Source organism: Capra hircus, chromosome 17 (genome assembly GCF_001704415.2).
Source record: "Capra hircus breed San Clemente chromosome 17, ASM170441v1, whole genome shotgun sequence".
Classification (NCBI taxonomy): Eukaryota; Metazoa; Chordata; class Mammalia; order Artiodactyla; family Bovidae; genus Capra; species Capra hircus.
In genome coordinates, this window is record NC_030824.1 from 579,016 (window position 1) to 604,356 (window position 25,341).

The window sequence follows — 25,341 nt, forward strand, 5'->3', positions numbered from 1 at the left end:
AGATTTGTGTCCAAAATGTGTTCATGGAGTAGTAAAAATCTAAGGTCGTCACTTAAAATAGGTGCCTAAATTGAACTGAAGAAAATGCTGTTGTTAAGTCACTGGGCTGTGTCCACTCTGGCTCTGTTTTAATTCTGCATTGCCATGGTACTATTTCTAAAACATACTTTTCCTTGTAGCCTCTGTTCTCTAAATAAGATAATTTTAAAGACTTTCTGACAGGTACGGCATCTCCACTGGGGGATTTTTATGTCGTAGCAGGACGTTCTATCTGTGAAACAGGGCAGGCTGAGTTATCAGAGCCATGGGTCGGTCTCAGATCTGAGATGAGCGACAGGACTGGACAAGGCAGATCAGCTGTTCTCGGGAATCTCAGATGTGGCCATAGACATGGTCAGACAGAGCTGCAGTGCCGGCCCCGGGGGCAGAGCCCCAGGACAGGGCTGCTTTCCCAGCCCAGGGCCCCACAGCTTCCCCGGGCTCACTGTGCATAAAGTCAGTCCCACAGCAGCTGAGCACAGATGCTCCTCAGGCAGGAATCATCTCCAGGTCTCAGGACCAGGGTTTCTCTCCCCTCATGATTCCTCACTCGATGGGCACACAGGACGGAGTGTGAGGTTTCAGCGAATAAATCACCTACTAGAGGGGTTCAAGATCCCCTGAGAAATGAGGGGACCCTGGGGAGGCACAGGGAGGTGCCAGGGTCCAGCCCCAGTGGATCCAGGATAATTCGAAGTGGAGACGGAGTTGGCATTCTAGGAAAAAGCTATTTAATTAGAAGTATAAAGAGATTAGAAAAGAATAGTGTAGTAGGAAAATTAGTGGAGAAAAAGAGGCTGAATAACTTGGTTTACGTGGGGTACCAATAAAATCTCAAGACAAGAGATTTGCACCACCTTCGTAGGCCACCGGCCCCCACTTGAATATCAGAGGGTGCCCCGCCTTGGGCTCCCTCTCGCGTGGATCTTAGAAGCCAGGGCAAAATTAGCAGGCTTGGCAAGTACCCACGCTCCAGATGGGAATTCAGCCAGAAAAACAGAGAACAAGAAAGAAAAACACGGGGGAAGCAGTCTGTCCAGAAACTGATCCGTTTTCTTTATTTTCAGGTTTGCTTATATACCTTTTTTTACACATAGAGACAAATGGAAATTTTAAAGTCACGCAGGGGTCAGCAGTCCTGACCTTTATCAAAATCAGGTGCTTCATATAAATGTATACAAAAAGGTCTTAGGGGTTTTACATCATCTTCTCGCCAGGGGGCCTGCTACCATTTTATGATCCTTTCTTTCTGATAAAGGTCAGTCAACAAGAAACTTATTTTCCAGGGGTGATTTTTCTTAAACCAGGCACCACCCTCCGAAGGTACCAGATAAAGTTGCATTCTTGTAGGGTGAGGGTGTAGTGGGTTACAATTAAGAAAGGAATTTACTTAGCCTAAGGTTTAACATGATTAATCTTAAAAGTTAATACTTATTTCTCCTATATGCTAGTTATATATTCATTAACATGTATAACGGCAAGGGATTTAGCAGCAAACACTGGCCCAATAAATGAAAACCCCTTCACCAACATGATTTTTATCTTTAGAAAAACCCAATGCTAACTAAAACTTTCAAAATAGTCCAAACTCTCTGTGCTGCTTATGGTTGAGAGGTTGTAAACAACCATGTACATAGTAGCAAGAGTGTGGATAACCCTGTCACACAAGCTAGTCTGCCAGAAGAGAGGTTTGACCTGAGACACCCTTGTCACGCCCAGGAATTTTTATTAACTGGAGCTGTAGGTTAACTCCTTCTCCGAGAAAGGTGGGGGACAGCCCCCCATAAACTCAGAGGTGTAGGTGAGAGCATAAAGTGTAAAGTAGGCAGACTCTGGTTTTGGGGGTAGATGCTCAGGGAACAGGGGGTTTCCTGAGGCTGGATCCCGCCTTTGCGTATGCCGAAGCCTCCTTCCTCATGACCTTTGCCATGGGCGGAGTTCCTCATGCTGGCCCCCGGCAGGGAGGGGACGAGTAGGGGTCACACCTGAGCACCAGAGACCTGAGGCTTCTCGGGAAGGAAGGGTTAGAGGTGCAAGGAGGGGCCGAGGAAGTGAGTGTTTCAGGAAGATCTGGAGACACGGCCATGATCTTCCGACAGAGGGAGCTGGCTCCTGACCATGGAGATCACGGTCTACAGACCTACACGGTCACGGGAGGTCTGTAGAAAGAGAGACGCCCAGGACTGGGAGGAGAATCGTGAGTGAGGGGAGCGGGAGGGCAGGCTGTGAGCAGAGATGAGGAGGAGCGGGTGCAGGCTGAGGAGAGCTGGAGGGGTGCACGGGGTGGGCTCTGGGGGCTCCTCCCCTCCTCTCTTTCTGGGAAGAGGGTGGGGACTCATGACCCCCTGACCCCTTCACCCTCCAATTCTGGGTGCTCGGCCCCGGGTGCAGCTTCACTCCCAGGAGGAGGCCTGGGGGCCGCGGCTCTGAGTCTGTCCCCTGAGAGGAAGCACCTGCTGTCCCGTCCAACTCAGGCCGCTGAGCCCGGAAGCAGGGCCAGCTCAGCGGACCATGCGGGTGTGTTGAGGATTTGCCAACTCTGAGCGGTAAACATCGCCCCCTGGTGACGTGCTCGGGGAACGTTCACGGCGGGGAGATTGTGAGCAAGGTGCTGTTCAGCTGCTTGGTTCTCAATCCTGTCTGACTCCTTAGTGACCCCGTGGACTCTAGCGCACCAGGCCCGTCTGTCCATGGGATTGTCTAGACAAGAACACTGAAGTGGGCTGCCGTTTCTTGCTCCAGAGGATCTTCCCACCCAGGGACAGAGCCCACATCTCCTATGCCTTTTGCACTGGTAGGCGGTTCTTTACCCCTCGTGACTCCTGGGAAGCCTTTGAGGAGGGAGAGGCTGCCTTTTTTCCTGTCACCAAATACCTTATCAGTAAACAAGTAAATGAATTATATAATAAATATTACATGTCTTTGATATTGTACAGAGAACTTTTTTATTTTCACCTATTGTATTCTCAGGTTATTCTGACAAACTTGTTCTCATGATTCTTTTATTTTTTTTTTCCCTTCCATTTGTCCCCTTCTCCTTTGGACCCAAAACTGTTTGTATTTGTTAATCAAATAGATCTGATGTCTGTCCCTAAAAGCATCTGTCCCTCCTGTCATCATCTGAGGCCTCTCACCGCTGGTGTCTGTGCCGTCTCACTTCCCTTCAGTATTTAGTTTCCTGGTTCTTCATATAAGTGTCAGTTTTTCCTGGATCCTGGACTGTGTGGAAATTGTTTGAAGAAACTCTGGGTTCCATTTCCTCTTCCTTTAACAGGAGATGCTTCTCTGGCGGAAGCTCAGGGATGTGCGTTCGCTGCCCAGGGACCCAGCAAGGGCGGCACTGACCCCCTGCTCTGTGCTGCCGACTCCGACCTGGGAACCGGGGGCACCTGTGTGAGCAGCTCCGTCATCCAGGGGCGTGTGCCCACCCCCTGTGTGCCGCTGCCCTCGGGAGGGGAGTCGGGCTGAGGGGGCAGCTGGGCTGCACTCACGGGACACCTATTCTGCTGGGTTCTGTGGCCTCAGGGACTCCAGGAAGGGAGGGGCAGACGCCTTGCCCTGGGCGCCCCGTGGCTGAGGGGGAAGCAGGTCTTTGTCTGCTTCTGCTCTGGCCTGAAGCAGTGTGCAAACTTTCAAGCCATCAGCCCATGAGAAGCAGCAATAATCAGCGTCATCCTCAGCATGAACCGAGGTGGTCAGAGAGGCCGAGCTGCCAGATGTGGAGACAGAGAACCGATCCGGGACCCCTGAGGGTCTTTAGCCATTTCCATAGGTCAGGAGTCTGGGGCCCGATCCTGGGAGCTGTTGGTACCAGCTCACATGATAACCCCCGATTCTGTTACTGCTTCCAGTACAAGAGATGGTGACCCTCTGGCCCAATATCCCAGAAAAGGAGGGCAGCTGAGTCAGCACAGCCTGGGCCCAGGATCTTGGAAGCGGGAGAGACAGAGATGGTGACTCTGGGGTCCAGACTCAAGAGCAGGGAGTGGGGCCGTGTGTCTTCCCAGGGCCCCTCCCCTGTTCTCCCATCCAGTCACCTATGCAGGAGCGCCCAGGATGAGGAGCAGAGGGGACCAGGCCATGGCGGACACGGTCAGGTCCTGCCATCTCTGGCCCCACAGCTGAGCAGAGCGTCTCCACACGGCTCCTTCCCCTCTTCATAGCCTGAGAGGGGTGGGGGGCCTTTCATGCAAATGACGGGCTCCACATCCCCCCACCCCCACCCCGCAAGCTCTCTGTCCCCTCCCAGGATCCCGGGTCAGGCCCCTGTGCCTGAGGGTGGCCAGTGGGTGGGCTGGGGCGGGGCTGGATGTGGCCCTGGGGTGGGAGGTCACAGCTGGGAGCCACGAGCAGAGGCCACCAGGCAGCGCGAGGGTCCCAGCTCCCATCCTCTTAACCACCTCACGATTGGCCCCCGAGCACCCCCTGAGGTCCAGGCCCAGACACACATCCTGTGACCTGGGGACCAGCCCCCTCAGGGAAGCCCCTGACCCGCTCTGTCCTCTGTCTCCTTCTTGCCTTCAGGCCGGGAGCCCGTTCTGTGTCCCCTGTGACCTCAGGGCCGTCTGTGGGCTCCCCTCCGACCGTCAGGGTCAGTCTGTACACGGCGCGCTTGGCAGCTCAGGGGTCAGGACTGAGGGGGCGTCGGGGACACGTATTCCTTTAAATCAGGCTCAGGTCAGGACAGTGGCGACCCCGAGGATGCAGCCTCCCAGCTGTGCAGGACGCGGGCGCTTTCTCCTTCATTAGAAATGAAGCAGTGCCTTACACACGCACACAAGCACACACAGCTTGCTCCCAGGTCCTTTCCCAGGGAGAATAAGCATTTTGTTCTGAAATATGCTCCGTGACCCCACTGTACTGGTTCCCGGTCTCGTCTTTCCTACCTAAGTTAAATAAAGCACTTGCCGCGTGTTCACTCCCTGTTGGCTTGGGAAGCAGAAGCCGCCTTTCTGAGTGAGGCTAACTCTGCTCCCAGCTCCCGGGACACAGAAGGCAAGGTGACTGTGGTGGCATCACCTGTGTCCAGGTGCCCGGATCACGGTCACCCCCGTCCTCCTCCTCTTTCATCCGAGGATAGGAGGCCCCAGTGGTCAAGGAACCTGAGTGACCGCGTCTGGAGCCAAAGCACCGATCGCGGCTCCTGAGGGCTGGGGGCCCGCAGGCATCGTGGTTTGGGGTCTCTGGCTGGCACCTGTTGCTTCCCGGACACCTCACAGCGCCAGCTCTGCCGCTCTTTCCGGGACTAGAGGACCTGAGCACCGGGCTGGACAGTGGGCCCGGCTGAGACAGTCAGACCGTGCTCCGGACTCTGTGCTCAGCGGGGAGGGGGCAGGTGGCATGTCACTGCTGCAGAGCCTGACTCCGAGCAGGCAGAGCGGCCCTCGAGTGGTGTCAGGGTCCAGCATCTTTCCCACTGACATCTAAGGGCTCCGCCCCGTCCCCGCTGCTCACACCCCCTCCAGCTTCTCTAGGGAAGCAGGTGTAAGGAAGCAACACTGTAAACCATGCAGGGACTGCACAGCCCAGCTACTGAGTGTTTTCCTGGAAGAAACTGTTTCACTCCTGTTCAAGTTTTCTTTTGTATTTCTACTGAAAGTTTATTGTTATCATACAAATATGGTCAAAGTTTATGCTTTTAATTTTATGACTGGAAACAGATTCAGAAACACTTTGAACTGCTTTTCAGTTCAGTTCAGTCACTCAGTTGTGTCTGACTCTTCGTGACCCCATGAATCGCAGCGCGCAAGTCCTCCCTGTCCATCACCAACTCCCAGAGTCTACCCAAACTCAAGTCCATTGAGTCGGTGATGCCATCCAGCCATCTCCTCCCCTGTCGTCCCCTTCTCCTCCTGCCCCCAATCCCTCCCAGCATCAGGGTCTTTTCCAATGAGTCAACTCTTCACATGAGGTGGCCAAAGTATTGGAGTTTCAACTTCAGCATCAGTCCTTCCAATGAACACCCAGGACTGATCTCCTTTAGAATGGACTGGTTGGATCTCGTTGCAGTCCAAGGGACTCTCAAGAGTCTTCTCCAACACCACAGTTCAAAAGCATCAATTCTTCGGCACTCAGCTTTCTTCACAGTCCAACTCTCACATCCATACATGACCACTGGAAAAACCATAGCCTTGACTTAGACGGACCTTTGTTGGCAAAGTAATGTCTCTGCTTTTGAACATGCTATCTAGGTTGGTCACAACTTTCCTTCCAAGGAGTAAGCGTCTTTTAAATCATGCTGCAATCACCATCTGCAGTGATTTTGGTTTATATAATTTTAAAATTCTATAGTATTTTTAATAATGTGAACGTGAATATTTTTGTATTCATTCTCATTAATTTACAGCACAGTAATTCTCATATTAATTCTTCATATCAAAATAATTTCACATAATTTTTGACTTTTATTATTGGTTTGAAAACTTACATGGAAGTGAAGGTCTGGGAAAAACACTCCCCCACCCAGTGCATCCGTGACTCCACATATCCCCGCTGGATCTGGCTGTCAGCACCCTCCATGTTTCAGGGCAGCTTCACTTTCTGGGACCAGCCAGGGCAGCTGTGGAGAAAATCTGTGAGTGCGTGTGTGATTGGTGAGGGGTCTGTGGTCGGGGGTGGCCTTTGTATTTTGTATTCAGAGTTCACAGATGTAGGTTCCATTTTTAAAACCTTGGAGATACCACCCTGAATTTCAGGAGCCCTGAAATCACGCTGACACCCTCTTCTGTTAGAGCACCCGGGTCAAAATTCTCACCAACAGGTTGTGGGTCACAAAGGCGCTCCTGGTGGAGAGGTGACCCCAGGTGCCCACCTCAGGGGAAGCTCAGGACTCCTGTATTCCTGGAGTTCAAGGACCCCTGCTGCACCTTCCCTTCCTCAGACATATCAGCTCATCTGGGACTAGAGGAAATTGGTTCCAGGGCTGTTTTATCCTCTATGTCTTTCCTCACAGTTTCCATTTCTTTGCTAAAACTTCCTACCTTGTGCTTCATGGCAGGTAAAGACCGTGTTTGCAGGGAGATTTGTGATCCATTTGGGAATGATTGTTATCTTTTTATTATTGCAGTATAGTTGCTTTACAATGATACTGTGGTGTTGGAGGAGAGTCTTGAGAGTCCCTTGGACAGCAAACCAGTCAATCTTTAAGAAAATCAACCCTGAATACTCATGGAAGGACAATGATAAAGCTGAGGCTGCAATACTTTGGCCACCGAAGTGAACAGCCGACTCCTTGGGAAAAACCTTGATGCTGGGGAAGATTGTGGGCAGGAGAAGGGGATGACAGAGGAGGAGATGGTTGGATGGCATCACCGATTCACTGGACTTGGACTTGGACTTGGACTTGGGCAAATACCAGGAGATGGTGAGGGACAGAAAGCCTTGCGTGCTACAGTTCATGGGTTCACAAAGAGTGAGACATGACTTTGTGGCTGTACAACAAGCTGCTTTACAAGGCTGTGATATTTTCAATGACTGTCATCTTAGGGACACTCTGTTTTGAACTACAAACCTGGAGTATCTATTCACTGTGTCTTTAATTTCTTCAAGTGTTTTATATTGATTGTATCATACATGTTAGTGGTTTTATTTTTAGAAACTGGAGATTTATTCCGTTCCGTTCAGACACTCAGTCATGTCTGACTCTTTGCAGCCTCATGGACTGCAGCACCCCAGGCCTCTCTGTCCATCACCAACACGCAGAGCGTACTCAAACTCATGCCCCTTGGGTCGGTGGTGCCATCCTGTTGGGAGCCTCGTTAGGCATTACTGACAAAATAGAGGCATGGCCCTAAACCCCCTCCCTTTGTTCCGTAGGCACGGGCCCGGAATCAAGGAGTTAGGCTTCGTGATTCTGACTTGTGTTTTCCTTTCCTCGGCTGAGTTGACTGAAGAGAATATTAAGGTGCTTATTGTTTTTGGGAGGAGCAAGAGAAGGCATCAAGCCTTCTGCAGCTGTGCTCAAAGAATAATTCATGAAGTTAATGACTGGCATTTGTTCAAGGACTTTTACAAGAGAGTGTTCCAGGGTGAGCACCGAGGCCACAGCTTGAGAGGGATTCCTATCGGAAGCCTATGTGTGAGAAAAGTGTTTATGGCAAAGGAGTTTGCTGAATTTAGGGCTTAGGAATAATTAAAATAGTTAGAAGCTAAAGATTTAAGGATTGCTGTAATGTTACAATATTCTCCTATAGCTTATAAAAATTAGGGCCTTTAGAGATATTATTAGCTAGAAGCCCTTTCTAAGAAATAGTGAGCTTAGGATACTAGGGGCAAACAGGACTTAGAAAGATAAGAACTACACTGAGGAATGTGGTATGCAGCCCAGACATTAGCATGAGTTACAGCGTATTCACAAGGACACATGAGAAAAAGTCGATAAGAGAATCACTGAGGAAGGAACTCCTTTTGAGGGGGAACAATGATTTTTGGAGAAAAATAAATCTGGGTCAATGGCAACTAAAAATATCAAACCTCTGACCTATGCTTTTTGTAAAAATATAAAAGAGAATCATAAGCTTGAAATAAACAGGCAGTCCAAGAAGAATGAGAGGCTGCCTCAGTTTCTCTCGCCGACACTGCCCATCCCTTCAGGTTGAATCCCTGGCTGCTGGAGCTGGACTCCGGCACCATCCAACCATCTCATCCTCTGTCATCCCTTTCTCCTCCTGCCTGCAATCCTTCCCAGTATCAGGATCTTTTCAAATGAGTCTGCTTTTTGCATAAGGTGGCCAAAGGACTGGAGTTTCAGCTTCAACATAAGTCCTTCCAATGAATATTCAGGACTGATCTCCTTTAGGATGGACCTCCTTGCTGTCCAAGGGACTCTCAAGGGTCTTCTTCAACACCACAGTTCAAAACCATCCATTCTTCAGCACTCATTATAGTTCCACTCTCACATCCATACATGACTACTGGAAAAACCATAGCCTTGACTAGGTAGACCTTTGTTGGCAAAGCAATGTCTCTGCTTTTTAATATGTTGTCTAGGTTGATCATACCTTTTCTTCAAAGGAGTAGACGTCTTTTAATTTCATGGCTGCAGTTGCCATCTGAAGTGGTTTTGGAACCCCCCAAAATAAAGTTTGCCACTGTTTCCACTCTTTCTCCACCCATTTGCCATGAAGTGATGGGGCCGAATGCCATGATCTTAGTTTTCTGAATGTTGAGCTTTAAGCCAACGTTTTCACTCTCTTCTTTCACTTTCATCAAGACGCTCTTTAGTTTTTCTTCACTTTCTGCCATAAGGGTGGTGTCGTCTGCATGTCTGAGGTCATTGATATTTCTCCCAGCAATCTTGATGCCAGCTTCTGCTTCATCCAGCCCAGCGTTTCTCATGATGATTCATTACTGAACTACAAAATACGATTCATTCCTGCATGTTGACTTTTATATCACAAAATGCCAAGTGAAACACTCACAGAGGCCTGTCTTATTGAGCCCTTGACCCTGAGCTGGGCCTGGCCTGAAACCACCGCTTCTGGGCTCCACCATGGTCTCCACTGAAAGGTTTTTATCTTTGAACAAGCTACATTTGCCCAAGAAAACCTGCATTGAATAAGAGTATCTTAGCAATCTAAAAGCTGAACTGAAGCAAAAGATACATTATAAAATCTGCTGGTTTGAGGAAAATCAGGTGCTTGCCAAATATCTGACAATTGGAAGTCACCCCGAGCTCGACTTCATCCGAGCCACGAGCAGGGGTGAGTGGAGGAGGTTTCTGTCTCGCTTCCTCACTGCTCTGGGGCACCGTGTGAGCATTAGTGTCGCCATGCCACACGGCACAGTAATAGTCGGCCTCGTCCTCGGGCTGCAGCCCAGAGATGAGCAGGAGCCCTGCGTTGGCTGAGGCATCTTTGGATCCAAAGAAATTGCTGGGGACTCCAGAACTTTGGTTCTTATCGGAGTCTGACTTGACCCTCACGACATACCATGGAGGGCTTCCTGGCTTCTGCTGGAACCAAGATAAGGAGAAATCACCAACATTGTACCCACTGCTCAGGGTGCAGGAGAGTCTGGCTGATGTAACCGGAGATGCAGAGAGGGAGGCCGGCTGAGTCAGCACAGGCTGGAAGAGGGAACCTGCAGACACAGACACAGGGGAGATGGGGCAGGAGCTGCAGGAAAGAGTCCCAGAGTCTGCGCCCCAGGGGCTGATGAGGCTGGGGGCTGAGCCCTGGTGCCCGGGGCCCGTGCCTACCTGTGCAGAGAGAGAGGAGACCAGCAGGAGAGGAGTCCAGGCCATGGTGCTGACAGCTTCCTGGTCCCCACAGTGGGCTGGGCTGCCCCAGGCCTCCTGTTCTCCCCCAGCTTCTATCAGAGGAGGGACTGCCATGCAAATAGGGGTCCTCTCAGGGCCCACCCTCCCCCTCCTTGAACCCTGGTGGTGGAGCTCAGGTCAAGGCTCAGACTAGGGAGCCCCCAGGAGGAAGCCCCTGCTGAGACCACACAGGTCTCTGCTCAGGGGTCTCTGCAGCCAGAGAGGAGGCACCACTGAGTTCCCTCAGGAGCACAGGCCCCCAGGCCAGCTCCTGGAGTGAGTGGTGCTCCCTGAGCAGCTGTGCAGGGACCCCAGGGCACTCCCAGTGCCCCCCTACTGGTTACATGTGAGAAAAAGCTTGCAGAAAAGGGGGATGAAATTCATACTTTTCTGAACAAGTATAGCACTGGCTCTTGTAGAGAAAAATTCAAAAGCAGGCTAAAATGCTTAGAAAAAAATAAAATTTTACCATGGAATTACTCCACAAAAAGACACTGTAAGGAAGCATTTAACAGGAGGCTTCCTGTGCGCTGTTTTGGATCTGTCCTGAATCCTCTGTTCCTTATTAATTCCTGAATATTCAGGAATTAAGAGGGGTGGCAAACGCTCCCGGGGCTGAGGACCGCATGCATTTCCTTCATTAGTTTTTCCGTGTGGTGATAAGTAGCTATTTACGACCCTCTTCCTTTTTATGAACCATACGGTAAAAGTGATTATTTATAACCCTCTCTCTTTGGTATGGATTGCCTTATGTTTCCTTGATAATTTGTAAGTCTGGACTTTTGATCTTTATCTTTGCTGAACAAAGCTACCTTGTAAGACAGTAGATAGACCCACACTAAGTTAAATAAAACACCTTTGCTCCATCAGAGCTTGGGTCCCCGTGTCTCTCTCTCTCTAATTCTCCGGAGTATAGAAACCTGTTGTGCTCACTCTCCTGCCTGGGCTCCTAAGACCCTCTCGAGAAGGTGCACTGTGCTTTCACCCCCTCGAGAGGACGGCTAGTGCCTTCATGAGCGATGCAAGCCCTGTATCAAGGGCTTTATTGGTTTGCTGCGTAAACCAAGGAATATCAGCTTATCTCTCTCTCTCTTACTTTCTTAATGTTGATTCCGGACCACCAGGTTCTGGTCCATTAAAGGACCTCAACAAGACACAATGTATCCTTATTTACCGTATGTGACATACTTCAGCAATTACTTGCTTCCCACTGATTTTTTTGTATACATTTTTTTTAACATTGAAAAACATGAAAAATTTTGTGGTTCTTTGAGGAAGTAGTTTAAGTGTCATACATACGACTCATACATAAAACAGATAAAAGGGCAATTTACAGGGCTTCCCTTGCGGTCCATTGTTTACGGTTCTACTTGCCAATGGAGGAGATATGGGTTCAGTACCTGGTCCAGGAAGATTCCACAATTCTCAGAACAACTAAGCCCCAGAGCCCCAGCTACGGACGGTTGCTCACCTGGAGCCTGTGCTCTGCATCAAAAGGAGCCACCTCAATGAAAGGCTGCATACCGAATGAAGAGCAGCGACAGCTCCCTGCCACCGGAGAAAGCTGGGGAGCAATGAAGACCCAGCCCAGTCATTAATACACAAATACGTTACATTTTAAATAAGGAGAAAACAGACAATATTATTGTCAACTACAAGCTGGCACTTTCTACAAACCCGTATTTGCTAATTCCTGTAAAACAACAACTAGGGCCTTTGCCAGCTGCCTCTGTAGCTGCACTTGCTACGCTTCGCCCCTGCATGAAAGGAGTTCAGGGTGGAGAGCGAGGCACTCGGTGCTCCAGGGAAACCAGTGGAACAGGTCTCTAGGCAGTTAGATATTTTCAGGAACGAATTTCATGATCCCAATGCTTGCATCTCTTCATATCTAGAAAATCACTAAACTCCTTCTCTGCAGGCCGCAGGCCCTTCCTCTATCTCCTGGGATGTCCCAGCCCCCAGCAGACTGCCCATTGTACAGCAGGCTTGCAGATGGCACCCCCAGGAGAGTGGGCTGAGGGGCCTTTCTAGGTCCTCCCTGGGCACAGGGATGCTCTCACACTGGGACTCTTGTTTCCATGGAAACCGACCGTATTCCACAATGCGCATCTCTGTTAGCTGTGACCCCACAGTCCAGCCCCACCTACTGTGCAGACCCTGCACGTGTGTGTGACAGGCCACTGACGGGGAGCAGCAAGACACATACCTGGTGACATGTGGTGCTCTGCGCCCCCACGTGGGGCTGAGGCCAGGAGCTCAGGGCTCGGGGCTGTCTTCCCCCTGGCCTGTAGCCCCAGTTTGCAGCTGGACTGCCCTCCCACCTGAGCGAGAACAATCAGCTTCGTCCTTGGTGCTAATTGCCCTAGAGCCTCTCTGAGACCCCGCGGGCTGGTTGTGACTCCTGGAGTCAGGGGTCTGTGGACCCTGCCCAGTTGTTGCTGCAGCCAAGCTGTCCCCTTGGTGCCTACACTCTTGCTCATCCCAGTGCGGGTGAGTGTGGCTCAGTGTCCATGGACAGAGTCACTGACCCTGACTGAGTCCACCCTGACGTTTCCCTGGATGCCTTGAGAGGACAGAGAAAGCAGAGAGCAAGACCTGCTCCCTGTGCAGGAGAGAGCGGTGAGGGGGAGAGTGGGGCTACCCAGGTCTGAAATCCCCTCAGACGGATCCCCCACCTCGGACCCTGAGAATAGAACAGACGGACCGTATGTCCCCAGTGACGGGAGACAGATTTTCTCTTTCCTTCGAGACCCTCTCCTGGGAACAGGCTGCTGGACGGACTTTGAGGACAGAGGGGAGAGGAGGAGCCTCCATGCACAGGCAGACCCCCCGATGTCCTGGACCCAGGGTGGGGCAGCAGCAGCAGCAGGTCCAGCCAAAGCCTGAGCAGGAAGCCGCTGCGTGGCCCCATCTCCCCAGAGGGAAAGGAGTCCTGGTCTAGTTCCCACAGGCCTGGAGCTCTGGGGGAGCCTGAGAGGCTGTCACAGGACAGGCAGGAGCAGCAGCCTGGGCCTCAGCTCAGCCCACCGATGGCCATGGAGCCCCAACTGCAGCCTTGAGACCAAGAAACGGAGCAGGGATCCCCAAGGGTCCACCACTAGCATCAGAGAGGACGAGAGCTGTTGTGACCAGGACACGTACTGGACAGTGATGCCTCCTGAACCAGACCCAGCTCCACTCTGTTTCTCTGCTTCTGACCTGAACCATCATGGACTCTGACCCCAGGGCCTCGGGCATTCAGGACTTTGTGCGCAGTTTTAGATAATCAATGGCAACCCACTCCAGTATTCTTGCCTGGAGAATCCCATGGATGGGGGAGCCTGGTAGCTCCTACAGTCCATGGGGTCGCAAAGAGTCGGACACGACTGAGTGATTTCACTTTCACTTAGATAATCAAACACCATGTGGTTGCCATAGAAAAGCCTTGATGATGGGGCAGAATTAAGATGATCTGAACAGATTTCCAGGACCAAGTTCCTGGTGTGGGGCTCAGACCTCCGTTTTAAATCAAAGAAACAACAGAAGTGTCTGCATCGGCAGAAGATGCTTCAGCCCGGGAGGCCCGTCACTTGGGGGAGAGCAGGTTTTCGTCTCACTTCCCCCCTGGCCTGGAGCACTGTGCCATTGCTGCTACTACTATCATAAGCTGCACAGTAATAATCCGCCTCGTCCTCAGCCTGGAGCGAGCTGATGGTCAAGGTGGCTGTGTTCCCAGACCTGGAGCCAGAGAATCGGTCGGGGACCCCCGAGGCTCGACTGGTTGCACCATAGATGAGGAGTTTGGGGGCTGATCCTGGGACCTGTTGGTACCAGCTACCATAACCACGCCCGATGTTGCTGCTACTTCCAGAGCAGGTGATGGAGACCCTCTGGCCCAGGGACCCGGACACGGAGGACGGCTGAGTCAGCACAGCCTGGGCCCAGGATCCTGGAAGGGAGAGAGACAGAGATGGTGACTCTGGGGTCCAGACACGAGAGCACGGAGCAGGGTCTGAGTCTTCCCAGGCCCCATCCCCTGTCCCCGCATCCAGTCACCTGTGCAGAGAGCGCCCAGGGTGACGAGCAGAGGGGACCAGGCCATGGTGGACATGTCGGCGTTCTGCCGTCTGTGGCCCCACAGCTGAGCAGAGCGGCCCCACACCGCTCCTGCCCCTCTTCATAGCCTGAGAGGGGGCGGGGCCTCGCATGCAAATCACGCCCCCCCCAGCTCTCTGATGCCTCCCTGGGCCCCGGGTCAGGTCCCTGTGCCTGAGGGAAGCTAGGGCTGGGCAGGGCCGGGGCTGTGGGCCGCCCGTGGGTGGGAGGTCACAGCTCGGCGCCCGGAGCAGAGGCCGCCAGGCAGTCAGCCCCGGGCCCGGCTCTCGCCCCTGACTGTCAGGAACGGCCGCCGAGCGGCCCCTGGTGTCCAGGCGCAGACACACATCCTGTGGCCGGGACAGCAGAGTCCTTCAGGGCCAGCTCCTGCCCTCTGCTCTGTGCGCTGTCCCCGCCTCGGGTGCAGGCCAGGCGCCCCTTCTGGGTCCCTGTGACCTCAGGGCCAACCGTAGGCTCTCCTCAGACCCTTCATGTCGAGTGTGTCCACTTTTCTCCCGGCTGCTCAGGGATTAGGGGTGAGGGGACGTCTGGGACATGAATTCCGCTCAGATCAGGATCTGATCAGGGCAGTTCTGTTCCCAGGGAGGCCCGTCCCTGTCTGCGCAGGACAGGGGTCCCTTCTCTTTGGGCCTCCTCCCTGATGGCCAGAGCCCTGCTTCCTTTGGGTGTCCCCTCAGCCCTGAGGAGGACGGGGCTCTTCCCTGTGGAGGGGAGGAGGGTGCGGGGAGAGGCCCTGGAACCTAAATGCCTGGGTCTTTACTGTGCACGAGCCTCTCCACACATGGGACCCCGTGCCGCTGTCCTGTCTCATGAGGGACACCTCCTGGGCGTCTCTCCTGCCGGCACAGGGCACCGGCTGCAGGGAGCAGGGCTGGTGATGCTCCCGGCAGTTTCTGTTGAGACTCTGAAGGGCTCTGAGTGACTTTTGTTCCCAGGGAGTCTGATACGTGATGGCTGTTAGGATCAAAGAGTGGGTTTGAGAAGGTACAGTTCAGGGACTGTTTGATCGGAAAAGGCCAGCCGACTGTACTTTGCCCTGCACTGCGTGTGCATGTTACACTGCAGATGTGTGACTGCGAGATTTTAAATGAACCGAAACGTGTGAATGGATTGCCGAAAATCTAAGGTCAGCACTTAAAATAGCTGCATGAAGTTTCTGAGGACAATCATATGCTCTCTTTTAATTTTGCGTTGACAGCGGTACCGTTCTTGCTTGGTCGCTGAGTCGTGTCCAATTCTTCAGGACCCGATGCACTGTAGCCCGCCAGGCTCCTCGTCTATGGGTTGCCCTAAGCAAGAATACTGACGTGGGTTTCCATCATTATTTGGGGGAGTTCTCTCCTTTTACTAAGAACATTTTAATTCAATGACACAGCATGTATCCTATGAAACTTTATTTCTTAACAGATGACGTATAATTTTTACAAAGATATTTGCATTCTTAAGGGTTTTCTTTGGTGTCTGAGTGAGGCAGGGCTGGGACCAGCCTCTTTCTGCCACTTATTACAGTTCCACTGGGATATTTTTATCTCTCGGCAGGGATTTCTGTCTGTAAACAGAGAGGGCTGAGGTATCTGAACCATCAGTCAGTCTCAGATCTGAGAAGAGGGACAGTACATGACAGGTCAGATCTGTCGTTCTCGGGAAGCCCAGAAGTGACCTCAGGAGGTTGATCAGAGTCAAACGTGGTCCAGACAGAGCAGCACGGGTGGCCCCACGGGGAGGGCACAGGGGAGGTTTCAGTCTCACTTCCTTGTGTGTTTGGAGCACCTTGTTAGTATCAGTGCTGCTGTGACGGTCTGAACAGTAAATGGCCAGCCTCGTCCTTGGCGCAGCCCTGAGGTGAGCAGGATCCCTGCACTGGCTGAGGCAGCCTTAGATCCAGAAAAACGTCTGGACCCTGGAGCCTTGATACTTACTGGAGTCTGAGTAGAACCTCAGGAGTTACTGAGGAGACCCCTGACTTCTGTTGGCATAGGCGCCAACACAATACCCACTGGTCAGGGTGCAGATGAGTCTGGCTGATGCTCCCAGAGACGCAGAGAGGGAGGTCAGCTGAGTCAGCACGGGCTGGGAGAGGGAACCCGCAGACACAGACACAGGGGAGACGGGGCAGGAGCTGCAGGAAAGGTTCCCAGAGTCTGCGCCCCAGGGGCTGATGAGGCTGGGGGCTGAGCCCTGGTGCCCGGGGCCGGCCCCTACCTGTGCAGAGAGAGAGGAGCACCAGCAGGAGAGGAGTCCAGGCCACGGTGCTCACAAGACCCTGGTCCCCACAGTGGGCTGGGCTGCCCCAGGCCGCCTTTTCTGCCCCTGCCTCTGCCAGAGGAGGGGCTGCTGTGCAAATGGGGTCCATCCAGGACCTACCCAGCCCCTCCTTGAGCCCTGGTGCTGGAGCGCAGCTCACAGGTCAGACTCAGGGAGAGGTAGGGGCTACCCACTTTGATCCCCTGGGAGGAAGCACCTGCTGAGACCACACAGGTCCCTGCTCAGGGCACTCTGCACGCAGAGAGGACACACTACTGACTGCCCCCAGGAGCACAGACCCTGCCCCAGCCCAGCTCCTGGAGTGGAGTGGTGCTTCCTGAGCAATTGTGATGGGACCCCAGGGCAGTCCCAAAGCGCCCCCTGTCTGTAACATGTGGAAAATGTTGCAGAAAAAGATGAAATTCCTACCTTTATAAGAAGGTACAACATTGGCTCTACTAGAGAAAATTTTAAAAAACATTAAAATACTTAGAAAAATAGAAAATTTTATCATGGAATTACTACACAAAAAGGCAATGTATCCTTATTTACTGGAAATATGTAACAGTTCAGCTCAGTTCAGTTCAGTCGCTCAGCCATGTCCAAGTATTTGCAACCCTGTGGACCACCACAGCTGGGCCTCCCTGTACATCACCAGCTCCCAGAGTTTACCCAAACTAATTTCCATCGACTCCGTGATGCCATCCAACCATCTCATCCTCTGTCGTCCCCTTCTCCTCCTGTCCTCAATCTTTCCCAGCATCACGGTCTTTTCAAATGAGTCAGCTCTTTGCATCATGTGGCCAAAGTATTGGAGTTTCAGCTTCAAAATCAGTTCTTTCAATGAACATTCAGGACTGACCCCCTTTAGGATGGACTGGTTGGATCTCCTTGCAGTCCAAGGGACTCTCAAGAATCTTCTCCAACACCACAGTTCAAAAGCATCAGTTCTTCGGTGCTCAGCTTTTTTATACTCTAACTCTCATATCCATTCGTGACTACTGCAAAAACCATAACCTCAACTGGATGGACCTTGTTGGCGAAATAATGAATAATGTCTCTGCTTTTCAATATGCTGTTTAGGTTGGTCATAACTTTCCTTCCAAGGAGTAAGCATCTTTTAAATTCATGGCTGCAGTCACCATCTGCAGTGATTTTGGAGTCTTCCAAAAGAGTCAGCCACTGTTTCCACTGTTTCCCCATCTGTTTGCCATGAAGTGATGGGACCAGATGCCATGATCTTTGTTTTCTGAATGTGGAGCTTTAAGCCAACTTTTCACCCTCCTCTTTCACTTTCATCCAGAGGCTCTTTAGTTATTCTTCACCTCCTGACATGAGTGGTGTCATCTGCATATCTGAGGTTATTGATATTTCTCCCAGCAATCTTGATTCCAGCTTGTGCTTCATCAAGCCCAGCGTTTCTCGTGATGTACTCTGCATAGAAGTTCAATAAGCAGGGTGACAATATACAGCCTTGCGTACTCCTTTCCCACATTGGAAACAGTCTGTTGTTACATCTCTGGTTCTAACTGTGGCTTCCTGACTTGCATACAGATTTCTTAAGAGGCAGGTCAGGAGATCTGATATTTCAACTTCTTTCAGAATTGTCCACAGTTTATTGTGATCCCTACAGTCAAAGGCTTTGGCATAGTCAATCAAGCAGAAATAGATGTTTTTCTGGAACTCTCTGGCTTTTTCGATGATCCAGCAGATGTTGGCAATTTCATCTCTAGTTCCTCTGCCTTTTCTAAAACCAGCTTGAACATCCGGAAGTTCACAGTTCATGTATTGCTGAAACCTGGCTTGGAGGATTTTGAGCATTACTTTACTAGCATGTGAGATGAGTGCAATTGTGCGGTAGTTTGAGCATTCTTTGGCATTGCCTTTCTTTGGGATTGGAATGAAGACTGACCTTTTCCAGTCCTGTGGCCACTGCTGAGTTTTCCAAATTTGCTGGCATATCGAGTGCAGCACTTTCACAGCATCATCTTTCAGGATTTGAAACAGCTCCACTGGAATTCCATCACCTCCACTAGCTTTGTTAGTAGTGATGCTTTCTAAGGCCCTCTTGACTTCACATTCCAGGATGTCTAGCTCTAGGTGAGTGATCACACCATCGTGATTATCTGGGTCATGAAAATGTCTTTTTGTACAGTTCTGTGTATTCTTGCCACCTCTTCTTAATATCTTCTGCTTCTGTTAGGTCCATACCATTTCTGTCCTTAATTGAGCCTATCTTTTCTTGAAATGTTCCCTTGGTATTTCTAATTTTCTTGAAGAGATCTCTAGACTTTCCCATTCTATTGTTTTCCTCTACTTCTTTGCACTGATCACTGACAAAGGCTTTCTTATCTCTCCTTGCTATTCTTTGGAACTCTGCATTCAAATGGGTATATCTTTCCTTCTCTCCTTTGCTTTTCACTTCTCTTCTTTTCACAGCTATTTGGAAGGCCTCCTCAGGCAGCCATTTTGCTTTTTTGTATTTGTTTTTCTTGGGGATGGTCTTGATCCCTGTCTCCTCCACAATGTCACGAACCTCTGTCCATAGTTCATCAGGCACTCTATCAGATCTAGTCCCTTAAATCTATTTCTCACTTCCACTGTATAATCATAAGGATTTTGATTTAGTCATACCTGAATGGTCTAGTGGTTTTCTCTACTTTCTTCAATTTAAGTCTGAATTTGGCAATAAGGAGTTCATGATCTGAGCCACAGTCAGCTCCCGGTCTTGTTTTTGCTGACTGTATAGAGCTTCTCCATCTTTAGCTGCAAAGAATATAATCAATCTGATTTTGGTACTGACCTTCTGGTGATGTCCATGTGTAGAGGTTTCCCTTGTCTTGTTGGAGGAGAGTGTTTGCTATGACCAGTGTGTTCTCTTGGAAAAACTCTGTTAGCCTTTGCCCTGCTTCATTCTGTACTCCAAGGCCAAATCTGCCTGTTACTCCAGGTGTTTCTTGACTTCCTACTTTTGCATTCCAATCCCCTATAATTAAAAGAAGATTTCTTTTGGGTGTTAGTTCTAAAAGCTCTTATAAGTCTTCATAGAACCATTCAACTTCAGCTTCTTCAGCGTTGCTGATCGGGGTATGGACTTGGATTACAGTGATATGGAATGGTTTGCCTTGGAAACAAACAGAGATCATTCTGTCACGTTTGATGTATCCAAGTCCTGCATTTTGGACTCTTTTGTTGACTAGGATGGCTACTCCATTTCTTCTAAGGGATTCCCGCCCACAGTATTAGACATAATGGTCATCTGAGTTAAATTCACCCATTCCAGTCCATTCGCTGATTCCTAGAATGTCGACGTTCACTTTTGCCGTCTCCTGTTTGACCACTTCCAATCTGCCTTGATTCGTGGACCTAACATTCCTAACGTTCTAACTTGTGATAAAAGCAAGGTCCAATGCTGTACAGGTCCAATACTTCATAGGAACCTGGGAATATGAACAAACTTCAGCAATTCCAGGCTCCCCATAGACATGCTCTCTTTATATATATATATAATACTGAAAAGTACGAAAACTTTGTGGTTTTGATGAAGCAAAGTGTTGTACCTACAACTGTTACACAAAACATAAAAGGGGTGTTGACACGACTTCCCTCGTGGTCCATGTCTAAGGTTGCCAGTGGAGGAGACGTGGCTTCAGTACCCGGTCCGTAAAGATGCCGCATTCTGAGGGACAGCTAAGCCACAGAGCCCCGGCTACCGAAGCCTGGCACCTGGAACCTGTGCTCTGTGTTAAGAGAAGCCACCACAATGAAAAGCCTGCAAACAGAATGAAGAGTAGCTAGAGCTCCCTGCTGCCCGAGAAAGCTCATGAGCCATGAAGACCCCATGCAGTCATAAAGAAACAAATAAAGTAATAAAGCTCTAAGAAAGAACAGGAAAATGGGACTATTACTGTCAACTGCAAACTGCCACTTGTCAAGAGCATTTGCCAACAGCTGAACAACAACTAGAGCACTTGCCAACTGCCTGAGCAGCTGTACCTGCTGACCTTCGACACTGCATGCAAGGAGTCCAGGGAGGAGAGCGAGGCACTCGGTGCTCGAGGGAAACCAGTGGAACAGGTCTACAGGTAGTTAGATGTTTTCAGGAACTGATCTCGTGATCCCAGTGCTGGCATTTCTTCAGATCTAGAAAATCACTAAATTCCTTCATGGGGACATCAGCTCCTTGGGACTAGCAGAAAGCCTCTTGTAAAGTAAGCTCCTGATTGCACTGAACTCCCCCCGCCACCCTGCCTTCTCCACAATGTTAGATATTGGTTGCTTTGACAGGGGATGGTTCAGCCCCGCGAGGCCCATGACTGTGGGGAGGAGAGGCTTTTGTCTCACTTCCCCCCTGGTCTGGAGCTCTGTGCCAGCACTGATGCTGCTGTCATAAGCTGAACAGTAATAATCCGCCTCGTCCTCAGCCTGGAGCGAGCTGATGGTCAGGGTGGCTGTGCTGCCGGACTTGGAGCCAGAGAATCGGTTGGGGACCCCTGTCGGTCGTTTGCTGTTTTGATAGATGAGGGTTCTGGGGGCCGATCCTGGGATCTGTTGGTACCAGCCCACATAATAACCACCCCCGATGTTGCTGCTGCTTCCAGAGCAGGTGATGGAGACACTCTGGCCCAGGGACCTGGACACAGAGGACGGCTGAGTCAGCACAGCCTGGGCCCAGCATCCTGGAAGGGGGAGAGACAGAGATGGTGACTCGGGGGTCCAGACAAGAGAGGAGGCAGCAGGGCCTGTGTGTCTTCCCAAGACCCTTCCCCTGTCCCCCCATCCAGTCACCTGTGCAGAGAGCGACCAGGGTGAGGAGCAGAGGCGACCAGGCCATGGTGGACACGGTCAGGGCGTCCTGCCGTCTGTGACCCCACGAGCGTCCCCACACCACCCCTTCCCGGCTTCATACCCTGAGAGGGGGCGGGGCCTTTCATGCAAATCACGCTCCCCCCACCCCAGCTCCCTGACCCTCCCTGGGCCCCGGGTCCGGTCCCTGTGCTGGCGGGTGACCTGGGCGTAGGCAGGGGCGGGGCTGCTGGGGGCCCACCGGTCGGAGGTCACAGCTGGCGAGCTCAGCCCCACGGCCCTGCCCCTGCGGACCCACTGGCCACCCTCCAGCACAGGGACCTGAACCTGGGCTGATCCCACCTCTCACCCCTCCAGATCCACACAAACAGCCCCCAAGCGCCCCCTGGTGTCCAGGCCCGGACACACATCCTATGACCTGCCGATCAGAACCTCTCAGGAACATCTCCTGGCCCCGCTCTGTGCACTGTCCCCTCCTTAAGGCCAGGTCAGGCGCCTCTTCTGTGTGCTCCATGACCTCATGGCCGTCTGGGGCTCATCTCAGGGCTCACCTCAAGACTCACCTCAGACCCTCAGGGAAGTCTGTCCACAGCACCCTTGGCTGCTCAGAGGTCAGGATACAGGGGGCATCTGTGACACAAATTTCTTTAAATCATGATCAAGTCAGGGTCGTCCATGACGACCCCATGCATGTAGCTACCTGGCTGCGCAGGCCGTCAGATTCTTTGCTTTTGTTAGTAATGAATCAGTGTGTCTTACGTGCGCACACACACACACACAATACTCAGGGTGCTTTTCCAGTGGATTATAGGCATTTTGTTCTTAAATATGCTCCCTGATCTAACTCTACTATCCTCCTGGTTTCCTCTTTCTTATATCAGTTAAATAAAATGTATCCCACCTTTCCTTCTGTATCTGCTTGGGAGTCAGAAGCTGCCTTCCCGAGTCAGGCTTACTCTGCTCCCAGCTCCCAGGACACAGAGGAGAAGGTGACCTTGGTGGCACCGCCTGTGACCAGGTGCCCGTATCATACTCACTCTCCTGGTCTTCACCTTCCATCCTAGGACAGGGGCCCAGAGTCGTCAAGGAAATTGAGTGGCCACGTCTGGAGCCAGAGGAGCAATGGTGGCTCTGAGGGTTGGGGGCCAGCAGGCATCAGGGTGTGGGTTTTCTGCGGGGCCTGTTGGTGCACAGATGCATCCCATCCCCAGCTCTGCTGCCCTTTCAGGACAAGAGGACCTGAACGGCAAAGCAGACGATGGCCCGGCGGAGGCAGCGCAGACTGAGCAGGGGACCCCGGGGGACAGGTGGCATGGCACTGCTGCAGAGCCTGACACTGAGAAGGCAGCAGGGCCCCCCGGCACGGTGTGGGAACTAGCGTCTCTCCTCGTGATGGCTGACGGCGCTACCTTGGACCTCTGCTCTCACCCCTCCACCTTCTCAGGAGATAACACGTGACTCATGTGGTCAACGTGTATACTGTCTTTTAGTCAGCTGGCACCAGAATATCACACACTTTGAACTACTTACACATTGATATAATCTCTAACATTATATGCTCTTTCTAATACTTGTTATCCTAAATGCTTTTGCATTCATTCTGATCAGCTGTCTGTGTAATCTCTAGCCCTAAAGGTATTGGTTCTTCATTTCAGAATATTTTCTTATATATTTTCATCTCTGATATTGATTTGACAGAGTCGTGAGGAAGCCAAGGTCCATTACAAGATTCTCCCCCTTACATGCGTGCCACCCTCCACATAAACACACAGGACCAGGCAGTCGGCACCCCGTTTGTTGCAGGCATCTTCACCCTCTTTCTGGGACGGACAAAACAGCTGTGGAGAAAATCTCTGTTTCTGTGTGGCTGGTGGGATGTGAGGAGTGGCCTTTAGATGTTCTTTTCAGGGTTCACGGGTGTAGGTTCCGTATTAAGCCTTGGATATCCTGACAGAAGCCCTGAAATCACGCTGGCACCCTCTTCTGTTTAGAGTCGCTGAATCCTAATTCTCATCAACAGGTTTCAGGTCACACAAGTGTTCCTGGGGGTGAGGTGGCCCCAGGTGCCCACTGCAGGTGGAGCTCAGGGCACCCCAGCGGCCCCCACCCAGCCACTGCACCCTCACTGCCCTGCCCCCCGGGTCTGGGCCGCACCCAGGACTCAAGCTGTCCTGCGGGCCTCACCAGGATTTCCCAGAACAAAACACATTTGCTGGAGTTCAAGCTCCAATCCAGTGCCTCCCCCTCCTCACAAATATCAGGTCATGTGGGACTAAAGGAGGATGGTTCCAGGGTTGTTTTATCCTCTGTGTCTTTTCTCACAATTTCCACCTTTTTTGGTAGAACTTCCTACCTCATGCTTTGTGGCAAGTGAAGACCGTGTTAGCTGGGAGATTTTGAACAATTTGGGAATAATTGTTGTATTTAAAAAAAGATTATTGGCGTATAGTTGCTTGACAATGTTATTCTCAGTGATTGTTATCTTAGTGGCATTTAGCTTTGAACTAAAAGGAGGAGTATTTGTTTTGGTGGGGGTAGGAGGAAGTTTTATTTCTTGTTCATATAGATAAGTCACCGGTTCCTTTAATACCAAAAATCACAGTGATCTATCATCAAAGATAACTTTTAAGTTTGGTCTGTTTGATCCATACTTTAGGCCAAAATCCCAGTGATATGTCACAAAAATTTATTTTTGCCATTTTAAATTACATCCCATTTTAAATTGGCAATAACAAAGACTAGAATGTACCTGATTTGAAAAATGATTTAAATCGATTGTTCATTCTGCAATACCAAAGTATTCATCAAAATATGTTTTAAGCATGAATTATGATAAAAAAGAATTTAATACAGAAATATTTTATTAGGGAGTAATAGCATTTTAATTTTTATAATCCTTTTGGACATATTGACTTAAATAGTACACCTCCACATAAAAGAATAATATGAATAATTGAAAGATATTAGTATGTGTTTCTTAAGTTTTATTTTTTTCTTTTTGGTTTACATCTCAGATATTGAGAAAGTGTGGACAATAATAACTGGGCAATAAATCATTTTTCTCTTCATTTTTAAAAAATATTTCTCTTGCAATATATTTGAATTTTCAGTCCAAAGAATTCCAGCTTTTCTCACAGTTATCTTTAAGCATTTTCTACTTGTCATATTACAGATGATACTAACTTTCTTTTAGAAACTGGAGGCCCATTGCTCATCAACAGAATATAATGAATTTCTGCATGTTTGCTTTTATATCACAAAATCCCAAGTGAAATACACAGAAGCCTGTCCTAGTGATCCCTCGACCCTGACCTGAGCCTGGCTTGACCCCACCTTTTCTGGGCTCCTCCAGTGTCTCCACTGAGAGGTGTTTTATCTCTTAACAAACCAACGTTTGAACAATGAAACCTACACTGAATAAGACAATATTAGCAATCTAAAAGTTGAGGTGAAGACAAAGATACAATATTATCAAATGTGCTGTTTTGAGAAAACTCAGGTGCTTGTCTGACAACTGGTGATTGAAGTCACCCACTGAGCTAGACTTCATCTGAGCCACGAGAAGGGGTGAGTGGAGGTCTTTGTGTCCCTTCCTCACTGGTCTGGAGCACCGGGTAAGCATTAGTGTCATCATGCTGTAGAGCACGGTAATAGTCAGTGTCCTCCTCTGGCTGCGGCCCAGAGATGAGCAGGAGCCCTACATTTGCCGAGGCTTCTTTGGATCCAGGGACACGGCTGGGAACCCAGAGTCCTGGTGCTTACTGGATTCTGAGTAGAAGAAACTCAGGAGGTACCGAAGAGGGGTCCCTGGCTTCTACTGGTATCAGTAAATCCTATATTCACCAACAATGTACCCACTGCTCAGGGTGCAGGTGAGTCTGGCTGATGCTCCTGGAGAC

At 50.6% G+C, this 25,341-nt stretch overlaps 1 gene segment (V, D, J or C); it reads right to left on the reverse strand.

The window, feature by feature from the left end:
• Positions 1 to 25,341, reverse strand: part of LOC102176353 — a 460,158-nt gene that overhangs the window by 391,137 nt on the left and 43,680 nt on the right. Inside the window, 2 exon segments of the V gene segment in view lie at positions 13,922 to 14,225; positions 21,425 to 21,505. Coding sequence covers positions 13,922 to 14,225; positions 21,425 to 21,470 — 350 coding nt within the window.